The sequence below is a fragment of the Patagioenas fasciata genome, chromosome 7 (genome assembly GCF_037038585.1).
Source record: "Patagioenas fasciata isolate bPatFas1 chromosome 7, bPatFas1.hap1, whole genome shotgun sequence".
In the NCBI taxonomy this organism is placed as follows: domain Eukaryota; kingdom Metazoa; phylum Chordata; class Aves; order Columbiformes; family Columbidae; genus Patagioenas; species Patagioenas fasciata.
This window is the reverse complement of record NC_092526.1, coordinates 18,035,200-18,052,197: the sequence shown is the minus strand read 5'-3', so window position 1 is coordinate 18,052,197 and position 16,998 is coordinate 18,035,200. Positions and strand designations below refer to the sequence as shown.

Here is a 16,998-nt window from a genome sequence, read left to right as displayed (position 1 = left end):
GGAGTAAAGCATTTATTAGTCTAGAACTGTGTTTCTAACCTAAAAGTTACTTTATTTTGAACAATAAATTAAAACATTAACATGCGCATTTTTTGTTCTGAGAGCCCAGTCCAAAGCTTCTTGAAAAGGAATTTTGATAGTTGCCACCTTGAGTCCCCTCTAAGAGGTATTGACAAAGAATTCAACATGCTGAGAAATGATATGGAACAGTTGTTGTACTTGAGTGTAAATCTCTTAGGAATGTTCAATTCTAGGGCATCATACATTTCAGTTTACAAGCAACTTGCATTTAATGCAACTAGTATGACAGTCTCAGATAAAAGCTCTGTAATTACTACTTGAGACATGCCAATTATCCTAGTGTAAGCTAAATGATCAGCTATTTTGGCATTTTATTGTTTAACGCATAGACAAAGTGAACATCAGTGATTCAGGTAATAAATAACAGAAACTAATTACATTTGAAAAATTCTTACCTCTATGTGTCAGGGGAAGAAGAGGCTGTTTGCTCTTTAGTGGGAGAGATGTGCTGAGTTTTCTAGCTTACCGTGGGTGTATAGAAGGCTATGTAGAAAGCCTGTAGAAGGGTAACAGAGGCACTGTGGGCGATTTGGTTGGTATTCCCTTGCAGAAATTTGCATGTACCCTGCCATTTGAGGTGAGAAGAATGAGGAAGAATTGTCTAATATTAGTTTGGGCTTCTAATACCTTCCTCTGTGAGCGAAGCATTATTTAGGAGGGTGTACTCTAGGGTAAAGAGCAGCTGGATTAATTTTGTAGTAATTCCTGAGGTGACTTACGCAACCCAGTGTTCTTTCGGCAGGCAGTGCTAGTACTGTATTTTTCAGTGTGTTGAATCTCTCTGCTTTGTACAGCAATATCTCAAAAATTACAGCAAGTTCTTACCCAGAAAAATATTCCCGTAGAATTAACTGCTGTTCGTTATTAAATTATAAATGATTTGTCAATGTGAGACTGTCAGATATTCAGAATCCAAATAAAAGTTGGAAGTTGGCATGGATACATACTTCTTGGGAATATAGTATTGCTTTTCTGGGTTTATACTGTATGGATTTGTACTGGACCACAGTACTGTATGTTTCCAAAAATGTTATTACCAGTATTTCAATATACATGGCATGGGGTTTAAATTATTGTGGATAAAGTTATTAACATCATTATGCTTAAAGTGCCACAGTAATAGGAACTGAAAATTAAATTCAAGTATTCTGTACTGGAGAGGAAGGAGGTTCTTGGCCAGAAGAGTTTCACAATTTGAGCATTAGTCACATCTTCATTACTGATCCCTTCTCACTGAAACCTGCAGTGTTCTGTCATCTACACAACAGACGTATCATGAGAGCATTATTGATTTATTTATTTTTCTTTGAGGCATGGTATAACCTGTTCCTAGATTTATTCTTGTTAAAGGCAAACAAATTCAATAAAGTTTTGGGTAGTGTTTGTTTCTGCCACTCGTACATAACCAAATGACAGTACTGAGCCAGTTACTATCGTGGTATGAGTAGATTAACCAAAGCTTTAGTCAAGCCTTGCCAGTATTTTTGCCACTAAGCTTTTCCTTGAGGAAAGAGAGGGTTCAAATGCTTTCAATTTTTGAACTCCTGTTTGCTCTTTTTCTGGTTAGAAAAAAAAAAGTGATTACTCTGACTTGAAAGCTGGTATCAAACAGAGGGAAGAAATGTTTCCATCTTGCAGAAAATACCTCACCTGAATTTTTTTCAAGAGTGTCTGTCCTGTTTACAAGACTCTGGGAATGATGGTAGAGGTGTTGAAGGGCTTTTAAATGCCGAGCAGCAATGGTGAGTCAGTTCTGCATGTGCAGTGCAGGTCAGAATCCTGCCTTATGCTGCACACCTACAGGAGGTGGGGATGAAATGTTTCCATTCTTACTTTTAATATTTCTTGCAGCATACTTTTTCAAAGAGCTGTTGCAACTGGCTCTTTTCAACTAAGATAACCATACAAATTATTAGTTTACTGTTTAATCTTTTTAGTTTACCTTGTCATGCAAAGTTATGCATCCTGCCTCAATTAACTATTTGGGTAGTCAGTGTTTTAGGAGAAAAAACATGCTAGAGCAGGATTGCTCATCAGAACTTTCTCCTCTTCTTGTGCTTTTGGAATAACACACCACAAAGTCTTGGAGAAGAACAAGTCTCCTAAATGTTCTCTTTGATCCTGGAACAAGATTCCAGCAGAATTGCTAGTTTCTTTTACCCTTGTGAAAATCCAATTTTTTAAATTTTTTTTTATTCTGATCATGCTAGAAGGCAAATTATGCTGTGCCATCTGAGATCCCAATTACTTTTCCCCAAAGCAATTTCGAACACCGAAGGCACCTCGTTTTCCAGTACAGCAGAAGTCTTTCATGCATCTATTTGGACTCTTTCAGTGTACTTGATAAAGTTTCTGAGGCCTGAACGTAGTTTGCTGTTCTGAATGGTGTATGTGGTATATTGTCTTCAAATCTTGTTTCTGATTTGCAGGTACAATAAATACACTTTTCATAGATAGCAGTGTTTCTCCACAGTGTGACTAATTGCATTAAAAAGTAAATAAATAAGGGATGGAGCTTGGTAACATGATTTATTAAATTATTACTATATCTTGGAGTATTCAGGAAAAATAATTACTAAAACGAAAAATAAAATATTGATTTTGTTCTAGGTTCAGAGTCCTTCTTGGATGCAGCCTCAACCATACATAATGCAGCACCCAGTAAGTTTTTATACTTCTCTGTGTTACTGATTGTAGAAACACTTTACATGCTTTAAACAACAGGAAATAGATGAATTTCTGGCCAGTTACTTCCAGATTTTTGACAATTACATAATTATTAAATCATGGATCAAAAGAGAGTAACCTGAATTAGGACTTCATTTTATTAGGAAAGTAAGAAAGTTGCCTTCAGGATATCGAGACGATGAGGACAATAAGAGTTACCAAATCAACAACCTGAAGAAATTTTTTTTTTTTTTAAATGTAGATGAAAGATACTTTGCAAACCCCAATGTTTTACATACTGTTTACCTATGAGGAGCTGGAATTGAAGATCCAAGGTTTTAGAATGAGTCTAGAATAAATAGCTCAGACTTGATAGCTTGTGAGACAGATAGATGTAGTGATACAAATGACATTATGGGCACTCACTTGAGAAAACCTGCATAGCTTGTTCTTGCTTCACTGCTTATGAGTAATGCTAGGCTCCCTATACTTTTGGCTGTGGCATCTGTAGCAGACTGTCAGGCATGCTAATCTATACTCTCCCATGATATTTTGCTTCTTATCTATGTCCTTTGCCAATCAAGTACCATTAGATCTAAGACTTACTTTTTTGAGATGAGCATTACAAATAATAACAGGCACTTTAATGTATGCACTCCTGTAGTTAACAAACAAGTCTGTTTCCAGATATAGAAAGGATATTGTCTTGACTTTAATTAATATGCAGATTATGGAATGCAGATTATAGAATGTAAATCTTCTTGGCAGGACCTTTTCTTCTTACGCGTGCAGAGAAGGTGATGCTGAACCAAAGCACCCTGTCACACACTTAATTGTTGTTGTATTTGTGATTTTTTTACATTAAACACACACTCACAACTGGTTTTTAACTTTTCTTTCTAGCAACACATATTTTCATAAAAAACATCTTGCAAATTGTGCTGTGAAAGGCACAAATTATGATGTTACAATGCTGTAAGGCATATTAGTTTTACAGGTATGCAAGATGAGATTTCACAGTTGAAAACAGAGATCTAAATTTCTGATTTAAGTTCAGTTTTGGCCTGTGCAAAGACTGGTGCTGTCTTGCTCATTTGCTTTGCAGAGAAGCCTGCAGTCTACAGACAGGAAATTCTTTTAGTGTTTGATGTGCCTGTGACTCATTTCATCTACACTGATCACATGGTTGTTTTTCCAGCTATACTCTGTAGGTTTTTTTCTTTTTAAGGATTAGTTATTGATTCAAAACACTGGCTTTCAGTATACTGCAATTATTTCTGTTAGTTTTGAGCCTCTGTCAATTTTAATCAACACTTTTGTAAGCATAAGTCATAACAAATATTTGGAAATGTGTTTTTGTAGAACATGATTGGTAAATGAAATTTGTTGATAAACTTCCATTTCAGATAACTCTGAAAACCTTACGAGTCTGCCCTCCATATTTAGCAATCTCAAGTGTTTAAAAATAATATGTATACTTTTTATGATGCTAACAAATTGGTACAGGACTGAAAGAAAGATCATCACAGTAGCTAGTGTTTAGACATAGAATCAGTCTTTTACACAGCATTGCTATCTCACTCTTCTAAAATGTGTGTGTGTGCTAATGAAACCAGCCATTAGTTAGAGCAGCTGTCTTGTGTGTGAACGTTGCATGTGACAAGTAGAATTCCCCTAACACAAATGTTCCACCAAAGCCTCCTTTCCTAAAGAGAAGACAACTGTTTCTTCCTAAAGCCTGAAATTCCAAAGGTTAAGCTGAGTGAATCAATACCTGATAATGTGTGCAAATGTTTACTTTAAAGTTAGCATCTGGTTAAACTCATCTTTTACAAAGTGTTTTCAGCAGCTGTCTCAAGTGCATCATACATCAGTTACATGTTCAATAGGAAGTCAATGCTTTTCTTACCCCATTACCAAACTGCACAACGCGTCTACTCAAGTAGAATATTCAGAATGCCCCAGACCTGCGTCCTGAGTCAGTGTCTGGGATTAAGGAGAGTTCTTGTGGTATATCCCTTCGAAAGGACAGCCCGTACTTAGACTCTCAAATCAAAAATGTAATTAAAATCTGAGTGTTGCCACAACCATTTCTTTCTTTCTTTCTTTTTTTCTTTCTTTCTCTATTTTAATAGGGTGCTGTACTGACTCCCTCCATGGACCACACCATGTCACTACAGCCTGCATCGATGATAAGCCCTCTGACACAGCAGATGAGTCATCTTTCATTAGGCAGTACTGGAACAGTATGTAGCAATTTAATACAAGATACAATTTACACAAGTAGAAAATACTGCGAGTAGATCACGATATGCGTGTGCAGCTTGCAAGTAGGAAAAAAGGAATCTTTAAGTAGTCTTTCATCCCATAAAATACTAAGAGCTGTCTCCATTTTTTAATCATATTCAGCAGTTTTTATTCATTCTATTAGCAGCTCAGAAATTGGAAAGGAATAAATAAAATAGATCAAAGCAAATGAAAGGAACCCAGGAACTCCAGAGTTGTAGCGAAAAAGAAAAAATAGTTGGTTTTGCTCTTCAAATTAGAGTTGCAGAAAGTAATAAAGTGTAACAGAAACTACACCAGAAGAAGAGATACAGGCTAGCTTCTGAACTGAAAGTCCCCTCTTTTCTGAGCAGATAGATTTTTAAAAAGAAAATATGATGATCAGGATTAACAGAGAAGGAAAAGTCCTTTACCTGTTCTTTGAAGTTTAAATTTGAATCTTCTCGAAACTGGTGTCTCGTTTTTCTGAAAAGACTGTTGGTTTCAGACAGAAAAGTCTTTCTCTCATGGATATTGCTTTAGGGAAGCAGTCAGTATCTATTAAACAATACCATGATAGGTATTTTGAATACTTTTAAATTTAGATTGGGCTTCAACTCAATTTAATGATCTCTCTGTCTTTCTAGTACATGCCAGCCACAACAGCTATGCAAGGAGCCTACATACCCCAATATACACATGTCCAGACAGCAGCGGTTCCTGTTGAGGTCAGTATATTTTATAAAAGACCAGAGATGAGAGGCATAGATATGATACTAGATTTTGGTTTTCCTAGGAAAGCTACCCTTTAAAGTTTAACATGGTAACTGTGAATGTACTGTGAAGAGAATGTATATTAAAACTGTATATAAAGTGTCATTATTCTCAGCTAATATCACTAGTATTATAACAAAGAATGACCTGTACTAGTAGCAGTACAGTACTTCGAGCAATCTTCCTTACGAGCATAGCTGAGATGAACTTTGTGTTTTGTGAAACACAACTTCCAACAGGAGCAAAGCAGGGGTGTTATTGTCATTTTGACCTTTCATTTAGTTTTAATGTGAGCAGACTTCTCTGCCAACAGACCATGATTGTAACTTTTTGCTAAGAATCCTGATTTTACCTTAGCATCTCAGGACACCTTGCATATTTGCCTAATAAAACCCTCTGCAAGTCCAGTTGAAGGGTGTAACTAAATAGTACACAGTAGTTTGTCTATTATTTTGCCTCACCTTGCAGCCTTTTGTAGGCCAGTACTTCTTTAACAGAAAAGCTAGACAAGGTGTGCTGCAGCTCTTGTATTCAGAATGAGAGCCAGACAGACTCTTACAGAGCCTGTAAGAAAAAAACATGCCAGTTCAAAGTCTATTTGTCCAGAAAGTACAGAACTTGTTTGGTTCATTTTATGCATTGCCTGTGTGGGTCAGAGAAAGACTTTTGGTAATGAGGTGGTTGCACTGTGTGCCTAGTTCCGATCACACCATGGTGCTCAAAGCAATAGTGTTTGCACATGTCGTAAGTAGATCTCATTCTCTTTGATGCCACTCAAATGGAGAGTGAGAGAGTGCTCTTTTACATTTGCAGATAGAAAATATACTAGCACTTATTTGTTTCCTGTATGTATTTGTTTCTATGATGTCAAAGGTTTTTTTTATTAACATCAAAGCAGCTGGAGAAGTACAAGGTTTGCACAATGATATAATTTATTTACTGAAATGTAAATCAGTGCAAAGTTCTCACCTCCAATTTGGAGTACCCTGCTTGAGAAATATTAGAAAGCCTTTAGATTTGAGGACTGTTAGTTGCATGAGTCACATAAAAATACAGTTTGCAGATAATGCTGCCTGATGTTCTGTCTCATGTCTTCCATTTTATTTGCAGGAAGCCAGTGGTCAACAACAGGTTGCAGTAGAGACATCCAGTGACCATTCTCCGTATACGTATCAGCAAAATAAGTAACTGTGAGGTAGGGGCTCATCATGTCACATGAAAGATATGAATTCAAAGATATTTTGTTTCATAACTTACAGTTCTCTGTATTGAGATTTTTTTTTAGTATCATGTAACTAACACTGATAGTATCTGGGGACAGGCAGTGAAGTTAAATTGAACTTGGCCAGAGTTAGAAGCCAGGAAAGGAAGCACAGGTTCCAGAAGTGAGTTAATGAATTATGAGTAATAGTGTTTTAATAACTTCTCTATAGCATAATTGGATTATTTTGTACTTTAATTTGTTCATCTAGGCAGCATACTGTATACAAGAATAAAAATTAACTGGTGCAAAAATACTAGAATCACAACGCTAAAGGGAACTGTATTTATATGTATAATATGCTCTAGTTCTGCGATACGTGCAGCTTGGTGACTGACTTACAGGCCACAGGCCGGGTCCGGGGAAAGGCCTGGTAGAAATCCTTGCTGACCCTTTATCCTGAAGGCTTCCTTGCTCATCCTTTATTCTGGGGACAAAGCAGTTTGGTCCAGAATTTTGACAGTTTTTAATCCATGTTGTAGCTTGGCTCTAATACTTCCGTGCTCTGGGTGTCCTCTGGTTTTGCCTGAATGGCCTTGCTTTACTAACCAACCATTAGCTTTATCCTAACTCCTTCCATGCGAAATTTTTGCTTTCTGTAGATTGCCATCCTGAAAATATTGTTTGCACTAACCATCCCCTTCTTCATCCTCCATGTTTTAAAATTCTGAAATCTAGCTTTTCCTTAATGCATCTTTTTCTGAGGGCTTTGTAAACCAGGCAACTTGACTAGATTACTTTTTAAATCTAATTTTGTAAGACCTCATACTGAAAAATTCTGTTCAGCTGCAATGGTGTGCTAGAGAAGAGTTTTTTACAGCTCTCATGGCATTTATTGGATACTCAAAAATCATAATCAGTTATGTATGAGGAACTTCCAATTGGTGATATTCCCCCTAAAATGTATAGGTCTAACAGTACACACATTTTGCCATTACCTCTGATTTTGCCGGTCAGCTGTGTTATTTGAGAATGCTGCTCTCATTCCCATTACTGGCATAAGAATTTCTTATATGTTCAAAAATGTAAAGATAGAAACAAACCAGTGAGCAAACTTCACACATTCAACAGATGGCACAGTCTGCATAGTGCAATATATGACCTGTGTTTATTATTGTAGTCTGGCCAAATGCCGGCATCTGGAGAAAGCCACGTCCAGGGCAGAGAGAAAGCAAAGCATGGGTTCTTCTCATTATCCATCTCCTGGTGTTGAAGTCCTGTCCCCTGCACGTTTCCTGTACCAAGTCTATTGGCTGGTGTTAGCTGCTTTCAAGGAATGATTTGTTTTGCCTTAAGTCTTCCCTGTGGGCATGTACAACCTCCCTACCAAGAGAGATCTGTGGCAGACAGTGAAGTGCGATCCTGCGTGTCTCTCCTCCTCCTGCCTCCCTCTCCCAGGCTGTCAGTGTCTTCCCGGAGGCTGGGGCCAAGCAGGAGGAGCAGCCTTTGGTCTTCTGAAGGGATGAGATATGTTGCCATTTGAGACACATTTTATAACGATGACTCTGTGTAGAACATGGAGCTCTGTGAGCAACCCTGTGCATTTGCTGTAAGCCAATCCTCCATGCACTTTATTCTCCCAAGAAGTACCGTTACCTGTATTTATATGCAGTAGGAGCCAGTGAAATCTGTCAGCAATGGCAGTGGACACGTGAGGACGGTTAATATTACTCAGCTGATTTCAGCCTCAGAGTATGGCATTTGGTATTTCTGTCCCTGGAACATGCTGGTACTTGCCATTTTTCAGACAGGTGAAGGGGTTATTTCTTGCCCTAAATACAGAGAACAGTGCAGTCTCTTATTGTTGTGCTTTTGTTACTATTGTCAAACTGAAACTACTTTCTCAATGCACATGCAGCATTTTTGGGCCTGTCCTGTTAAAAGTTATATGCTTATTGCTGTAAGTAAGGGCTAAATGACAACTAGCACATTTGCAAAAGTGGATGCAGTCGATGAGAAATACACAGCATCTTTCTTTTAATGGCTACATATGGTGACTCTGTAGCTTCTTTTAAAGAAGTTGCTACTATGTGAAAATAGTCAAAGTCTCTTGAAAAAAAGCAGTTATAATTGTGTATGTGCTTATAAATGTACAAACCTTAAAATACCAGACTTTGTCTTGCTGAGAGAGATAGCTGAGCGGGTATTGGAGGGAGAGGAAATGCAGCTGTGGTTGTGTCCTGGCAGAGCTTTCTCCTGGGAAGGGCCAAGCGCCTGTACTGCCATCTGTGTTCCTTCTCCAGTTTGTACTCAGATTAACTTAGTCTTCTCACAGCTGTCTGAAATAGGACGTGATTTAGTTTTATGGACAGCTACATTAGAAAAAGCCCGTGTGATTGTAACTCTGCTCTAGCTCTGACCTTTCTGTGTTACAGATGCCCAGTGTTGACCTGGCCTGGAGAAGGGTGCAAAGGCTGAAACAATCATGGATTTTACTGATCAATTGTGCTTTAGGAAATATTGACAGTTTTGCACAGGTTCTTGAAAATGTTATTTATAATGAAATCAACTGAAACTATTTTTGCTATAAGTTCTATAAGGTGCATATGAAAAACCTTAAATTCATCTAGTAGCTGTTCCCATGAACAGGTTTATTTTAGTAAAAAAAAATTTTTATCAAGTGTTATGACGCAAAAAAAAAAAAAAATTCAAATTTCTGGGTATGCACAGATGACCACGGAGACTTATTCACGTGCATGACAGAATTTGTGTTTTGGTTTATTTTTATTTTGTTGTTTTTTTTTTTTTTTTCTTTTTTTTTTCTTTTTTTTTTAATTGTATGAAATGGGTTTTCTGAAGTTTAAAATAGTAAAACATCTAAGATGATGTTCTGTGCTTGCAGTGTGTGAGTGTTGCTTTAGTGCAGTGTTGCAGTTATAGTGTCTGGTCTTTTAGCTTTCTGTTTTTCCTTTAATGTAGTGTGAAGTGTCTTATCCTTTTCTAGAAATTCCAATTTGCCTTAAATCTTTCAATGCTGTAGCTGTTTCAGTAAGTAGTCCAAACTAATGGTGTAGAATGCTTTGACCAAATGAGCTGGTCTATTATGCCTTGTAAAACAGCAGCATAGGGCTTCTAAAGGTAGTCAATAAAAATTGCTGAAAATTTGGCTTTTTTAATGTGTAGTAAGTGTTTTTAATGATTTTTCACATAATATGTAAGGTAGTGAAATGCAAGAGGGGAAAAAATGTTTTGTGTGAAACACATTTTCTGACTGGGGAAATTTTAATAGGATAAATTGTTTGTAAGGCCATATGCCAATAGTTCCCTCTGGTAGTTTGAATGATTTAGGAACTCTGCTGTATGATGCAATGTAAAATCTTTTTTTGCCTTTTTTCAGAAACTAACTTGATGTTCTAGTTTTAGCATAGGGAGAATTAGAGTAGGGACTTTGGGGTGGGGATATCACCGAATGTTTTTGTCCTTCCTTTATACTAATGATAGTGCTTTAGGATGAGGATTGTGCTGAGACTTAGCAAACAGAAAAGTTGCTATTGCAGCAAAATGGCAAAAGCTGAAGAACTTGTTTTCAAACACACGCTGAGATCTAAGTAGAAGCATAATTGATTGGGTACTAGCTCTCTATAGTAGGTAAATAAAAAGACTTGGCACTTTTAAAAGGTAACTTTACCAAAGAACAAAGAGCCAGTAACCAATAATTCTGATTTGTCTCAGCATTACGTCTTCTGTACTCTTTATTTTTGCCGGACCAGTTTGCGGTTAGGAGAATGTGCCTTTTTTGTACATTTGCATTTAGGTTTTATAATTTTAATTGATGTATGGACACAAAAGCATGAAGGAAGACTTGGATCCAAGCAGTGCCACACTTTACATCATCACTACAAGTGTTAAGTGTAAAGAAAACCAGTTTTGAAACTATGAAATTCCTGATTCATAAATACAGTTATTTGTACTTCACATATTAGATAATTCACTGCTACTAAAGCTCTTTATTACAATTGCATATGTTTTAAATCGAATGATAAATTAAGTTGTCTTCCAAAACTGTGTACTTCTCTGGTCAGCTGTATATGATCAGTTATCTACCTCAAAGTTTATTTCCTTTTGTATTGGGACAGGTTGCTGGCCCTCCCTGTTTCCACAGACCAAATCATCCTAGCTCGGGAGCTAGGGCTAAGCAGTTGTTTCTTTCGAGTATTTTTTAGTTTTGAAATTTTGTGTGAGTATTGGAGTATAGATGTCGGTGACATTTCATAGTTTCAAAAGTAAATTGCTGCTCTGAGAAGTGTAGATTCTAGTGAAATACATAGTCATAAGAGATGTGTTTTTGTTTTTTCTTTTTTTAAAAAAGTTGTGGTATTATTGGTTCTATGCTCCCTGGAATATTACTGCTTTGTCAAAGTCCAGACTTCCTGCAGCACCTTGCCTGTATCTGGTGACTTTCCACATCTGGATCTCTCACTACTTGATATTTTTGCGTTAATGACAACTGCAGTATGATAGCTGTGTTAGAGGGAGGGAAGAGCTGCTGCCAGAAATGTCTGAACTAAGTGCCATACTCATTGTCTGGGTAAGATTTGGGAAATTTAACCTCTGTACATAAAGAAATAATCAGTTACTTAAACATCACATAGTAGACAGCCATTAAATTATAAAAAAATTAATTTATGAAGAAAGACCTTTTGTACAGATTGAAAAAAAAAAGATTTTCATAGAGATATCTATATGATCAAGAGAGTTAATTTTTTATTTTTGTTTTACTAGTGCCACAAACTTGCCAGTGGTAACTTATTTGTCCGGTTCAAGATAACTCTGTAGTTTTGTTTCCTAGGACTTGTTGTTAAACGCCAAAAGACATTTTTGAACTGTAAATTTGATTAGATTGTTAGCTTTTTCTGTTTTATTTCTTTGAAAACTTTTGAATAAAAAATATCCAAAAAAAAAAGAAAATGCATTGTCTTTTTCCTTCGACCCTTGCTTTAATGGGGGATGACCCAAACAGGTTACGGTAAGGCCTTCACGTTTATTTTGGGGTGCTTGGAGTTGCTTTCTGCTTTAAAGGTTGGGTTTTCCCCTTCTCTGTCTTGCATGAAAATCACATTTTAACTCTTTCGGGCCACATTACAAAGACACTTATTCTGTCAGATAAAACAGGAAAAGACATATAAGAAAAACCTGTTGAAATATCTGATTTGAATGCAAGAACTCTGTTGTTCTGTGTGTCATCCCACATGGAGAGCTGTATGTAACTGTTGCACGCTGTAGTTGTAAATGCAAGGCCACTTTTCTAGAGGTGAGGGTCGAGATGGAGAGTCACTTTAGTAGTTCATAGCGTTGAATTGCTGCCTAAAAGTCCTTTTGTCTTCCCAAGCGCAGTGGTGTTGGCTGGCATACCCAGTTCTGGAGAGCAGAGATGACACTTCACTGGAAGTAAAAATTATTCCAAGTGTTTTTCCTTACAGCTGCAATCTTTGAGTATTTTATCTCTTTAAAGATAACGTTGAATTTTATTATATTTTTGGCAAGATCACCACTGCTGATGGTGCATATCAGATGGAGGATTGCTCTGCCCAAAGTAAGGCTTGGAAAAGGAGTAAAATATCAACTAGTCTGTCTGCTCAGCCAAATGCCTTTCCAGTCACTCAGTCCTTGACATAGCTTTGTATCGATGTGTTGTACTGGGGCTCTGACCTGGTCTGGGGCACCCAAGAGTGCATGCAGTGGCAGCGCGGGGGTGCTGGGTGGGCTCCTGCTCCTTGCCACCGGTGCTGGAGAGGCAAAGGGGAGGCTCGCTGGCTGCCGGCTGTGCTGCCCCACAAAGCCCATCCTTTACGTTATACACCTGGGTTTTGACATATCCCAAGGGCTCTGCCAACCCTGCGACAGGCTGAGCTTTCCGTCACACAATGCTGATGCGAAATACTGAAAATAAATGTGTTTTCAGTGCAGCTAGTGAAAGGGATTCACCTAGAAGTTAGGAAACTTGATTTACATTAGCTTACATAATAAAGACATACTTCACAATGATGGCTCTTATTTGTAACCAAGAGAAAAAACCTCACACTGTATGCTCCTGAACACATTTAGACTTGTGTAACTGAAGAAATGCCATTTTACCATTCTGTGGTTATTTAAGTACTGGCCCAGTATGTTACCTGTCTAAAATAAAATGGATGAGAAAATGAATACAGAAAACAAAGGATTTTGTTACATTATTCTTAGTCACCACCATACTGAATTAGTCTCAAATTAATAAGCAGTCTTTTTGAATTAAGTATGAATACTACCTTACAAAAGTGATAGGTAATAGATTCAGAATAGTGCGGGTTGGAAAGGCTTTTTGCTATCTCTTCGCTTTTCTAATTAGCCTCATGATAAACTTAGCTCTCTTACCTTAACTCTAAATGTATTTTATAAGAATGAATGCTTTCAGATTACCTTTTGCCTGATATAGTAAGTTATGTGTACCATTTCTATCAGGCAATCTGCAATAATGCAATGTCTTTATGTGAGACTTTTATTATATATAATTCATTTATTACCGTCTCTCTGTTCAAACATTGACTCCATCCTGTTGAATACAATTTGTTTTGAATCCTGCTTGCAAAAAAAACCTGTTGATAAAATGTTTGACCTCTTCACAAATACTCATAGGTATCATGTTCAGGCAGGATGATGTTAAACTGATACAAATATTCTGTGGAAGATCATGTACAGACCCTATTATTTGTTGGGTTTTAGTGATTAGAATATAGTTTTTGTTCAGGTGCTGAACAAAATATTTTCTCTTTCTCTGTTTTCTAAATTAACTACACCAGGCAGGTGCAAGACAAGTGCAAGCAGTGCATTAACAGCAGTGTAACCAAGTACTGTTGATGAGCTGAGCCCTGCTAATGACTTTTCACATATATTGGGCTAGAATATTTGTGGAGTAAATCAGAGTAGTCTAAAGCACTTTCCTGGTACTCTTTGTCAGTTTTTCTCAGGAAAAAAATTGGAGAAGTGCTGGTTTGCTCTCCCCTTCTGGCTTTAATTTATGCTGTGGTACTTCCACCGTACCAGACAAATTCGATGATTGACTAGGACTGTGCCACCTCGATTTCCACAGAAACATCGTATGAGAAATGCGTTTTATGTGCCAGAATATTTATATGTCTGTACTCCTACTCCTCCTGTGCACACTTCTGTGCACTTGTTCCTTTTGCTTTGATCAACCACTCCAAAATTGTTTGCAAACTTTCACATGCGTTGGAAGATTCAATCCTGTCGTGTCCAGCAGTGTCTTATTGTGAAAGCCAATGTGTTATTTGGTGCATTTAAGACACGTATGCTGTTATCTTCCAAACACTTGCAACACTGGCGTACTCTTTCAACTGTGAAAGATCATCTGTATCATTCCCTAGCCAACAAATTCTGGCAGTGATTAACCCAAACAAATCTGAGGCTTTTGGCTTTCACACTTGGTCCATTAATTCTATCCAGAATTGGGGTTAGGATATACAAAACCTATTCTGTTTGGCAACTTCTCCTCCAGCTACTAAGAAAAGTCAAGCTGATGTCAGAACAGCAAAGATTTACCGTGCACTGACCAGCAGAGTGTGTGACAGGCTGCATGTGGAGTGACTTGGTCTGTCCTTTTCAGGACAGCTCTAACTGCACCCACCATCTGAGAAACCTGTGCAGTCCATTTCTCTAGTAAAGAAGAAATCATATCACAGGAAAATACTGCTGGAATTTTTCCCATGTCCCAGAAGACAATGGTGTTCCGAATTCTGCTGTATTTTGTCCATCTCTCTTCAGCTGAATAACATGATCTCTTTTCAACAGCTTCACTGGAATAGAAAGAGATTTTTTGAGAACTCAAAGGATGAAGGTATGTGGCACCCTGAAGACTTCCCCCATGCACACTACTGGTGTTCAAATCAGCTTGCTCAGGTACCTTTCTAAGTAGCTTAATTGTTTTAGGGCCTAGCATGCTCAGGTTACTGAGGCAAAAAACACTGGGAAAATTATTTGTGCATATATGCTGCTGATCATAAGGAAGTCATCTGCAGTAGGAATTTTACCCAGTATTTTCGCCACCTGGAATTCACACGCATAGTTGATGTTTTTATGTAATATCTGTAAAGCACTTAAAGGTAATAGAATAAACAGTTTAAAAGAAGGCCAAGAGAAAATTTACTGGTAAATATGTTTTGGTAGGTTGCTTTAGCTTTTTGAAGGCACAAATAGAAAATTACTTTTCCTTTGTGTGCTTCAGTCTTTCCTCGATGGGAAATACTTTCCACCAATGAGAAAAAACTCTACTTTTATTTTTTGCCTTCAAGCAAATGTAAAAAATATGAACACATATGTAGAGGTATTTCTTACAGCCTCACTTTTGCATCAGTTTGTTCATGTATATTCAGCCAGTCTCAAAGATAATCTGTAAGCAGAATACACATAATCAGGAGCATAAAGCAGTTATTTATTGACTAGCACACAGAAAAGATAGGTAGGATTTAATGAGTTATTAGGCTAAGCCCGAGCATGCTCACCCAGCAAAGTCCCTGCGGTGGCTTCACTGGCCAGAAAGGGTCAGTCCCTGCCGCTCCCTGGAGCAGACCCTCAGCATTGCTGTATTTCCATCTTCTGCCAAGCTGCATCAGCCTCCCTGGCACTGATGACTTGCCCCAACAAGCTGACCTGATGCTTCCTGACTATCTTTGCCCTTTTTTTCCTTTAGATTTTATAACTTTCCACATTGCTGCTTTCCTTCCTGAATCCTTGAGCTACCAGCAATCCTGTCTCAACAGCTCTACCTAACCTCTCTCTCTAATTTTACCTTTCTTATCCCCCCACAGACTTTCTCATGGCTTTTTTTCAGCAGTCTGAGTCAAGGTTACACAGCTGGGCTGGATCAGAGCTGGGCCTTGCTGTACAGGCTGCTGCAGCCTGGGCAGAGGGGCGGGAGGTGTACGGCGGGGGCTGCACCAAGGGAGTGACATACTCCAGGTCTTGTGTCAAGAAAACATTCAAGTGCAGCTGGAGGAGTGGCTATTGAGAGCTACAAGTGTTGCTGTCTTTGCCAAAACAGAACAAAAACTAAGTTTCAAACAGCTTTGAGAGAGGCCAGTGCGCTTAGGTGGAATAAAAAGCTCCAGAAGTTACCAGCTGTGTCTGTTGTGAGCTCCTGACCTCCTTCAGCCCTGCTCTGCTCACTTGCCATAGCTAAGTAGTTCCAGCTGTCAGCAGGCAGAGGGTTCCTACCTGAGTGGGAAGCTCATCAGCAAGTCACAGGCATCACACAGTAAAAAGCCTGTTGCAACTTGCGCAGTCGGTTGCGCCGTCGGTTGTGCAGTGAGTTGTGCAGTCACTGTGCCACGAGCTCTTGAACTGCAGAAATTACTGAACAAAGACAGCAGTAGGGACATCAGGTTGCTTGTGAGAGTGGAACCCTTGATTTCTAAGTTGTTTGTTAGTAAACTATATTTGTCTTTGAGCGGTCTAGCTCCATCTTCACTGTCACATCTCTAGAAACAGCAACGCTTTACCCTCCAATCTAGGGTGAATTTTGTACCCAAGTGTTGAAAATCCTGATTTCAGTTATTAAAAAAAAAAAAAAATAAAAAAATTAAGTGGTTCCAGGAGTTTCTCTCCTGAAAATATTTTGCAGATGGAACTAGCCAGTCATCTCTGGGAAAACCATTCAGGACAAACCATACCATTGCGTGTATTACAGTAAGCGTATGAACAGCTCATCTCTTCCAGATGGGGATGATCTGCTCAGCCCTGCAGTGTGCACTGCTGCCCTCTTTCAAGGCTGCAATCCGTTTTCTAAGCAAGGTTGTGCTCATCAGTTACCCAGCCATAGGGACCCATCCTTGTTGAGCTGGACTCAGGCAGGTGAGCGAGCAGTGTGGAGTCCTAGGTGCAGAGGAACCCTCTGTGCTGGCCTGGGCTCTGGCTCTCTCCACCGCCACTGCCCTTGGCTGCTCGCGCAGGCAGGGGGC

At 38.4% G+C, this 16,998-nt stretch overlaps 1 protein-coding gene across 4 annotated transcripts in view; it reads left to right on the top strand.

Annotated features, from left to right (window-relative positions):
* The window catches only part of RBMS1 (RNA binding motif single stranded interacting protein 1), a 146,382-nt gene extending 136,650 nt beyond the window's left edge, over window positions 1–9,732 (top strand). For 3 of the 4 annotated variants that reach the window (XM_065840686.2, XM_065840684.2, XM_065840687.2), the window contains exons 10-14: window positions 2,692–2,742; window positions 4,884–4,994; window positions 5,661–5,741; window positions 6,898–6,982; window positions 9,424–9,732. In XM_065840686.2, coding sequence (XP_065696758.1) covers window positions 2,692–2,742; window positions 4,884–4,994; window positions 5,661–5,741; window positions 6,898–6,975 — 321 coding nt within the window. In that variant the 3' untranslated portion in view covers window positions 6,976–6,982; window positions 9,424–9,732. The other variant, XM_071810965.1, reaches the window with a different exon arrangement.
* Window positions 9,733–16,998: the final 7,266 nt, after the last annotated feature.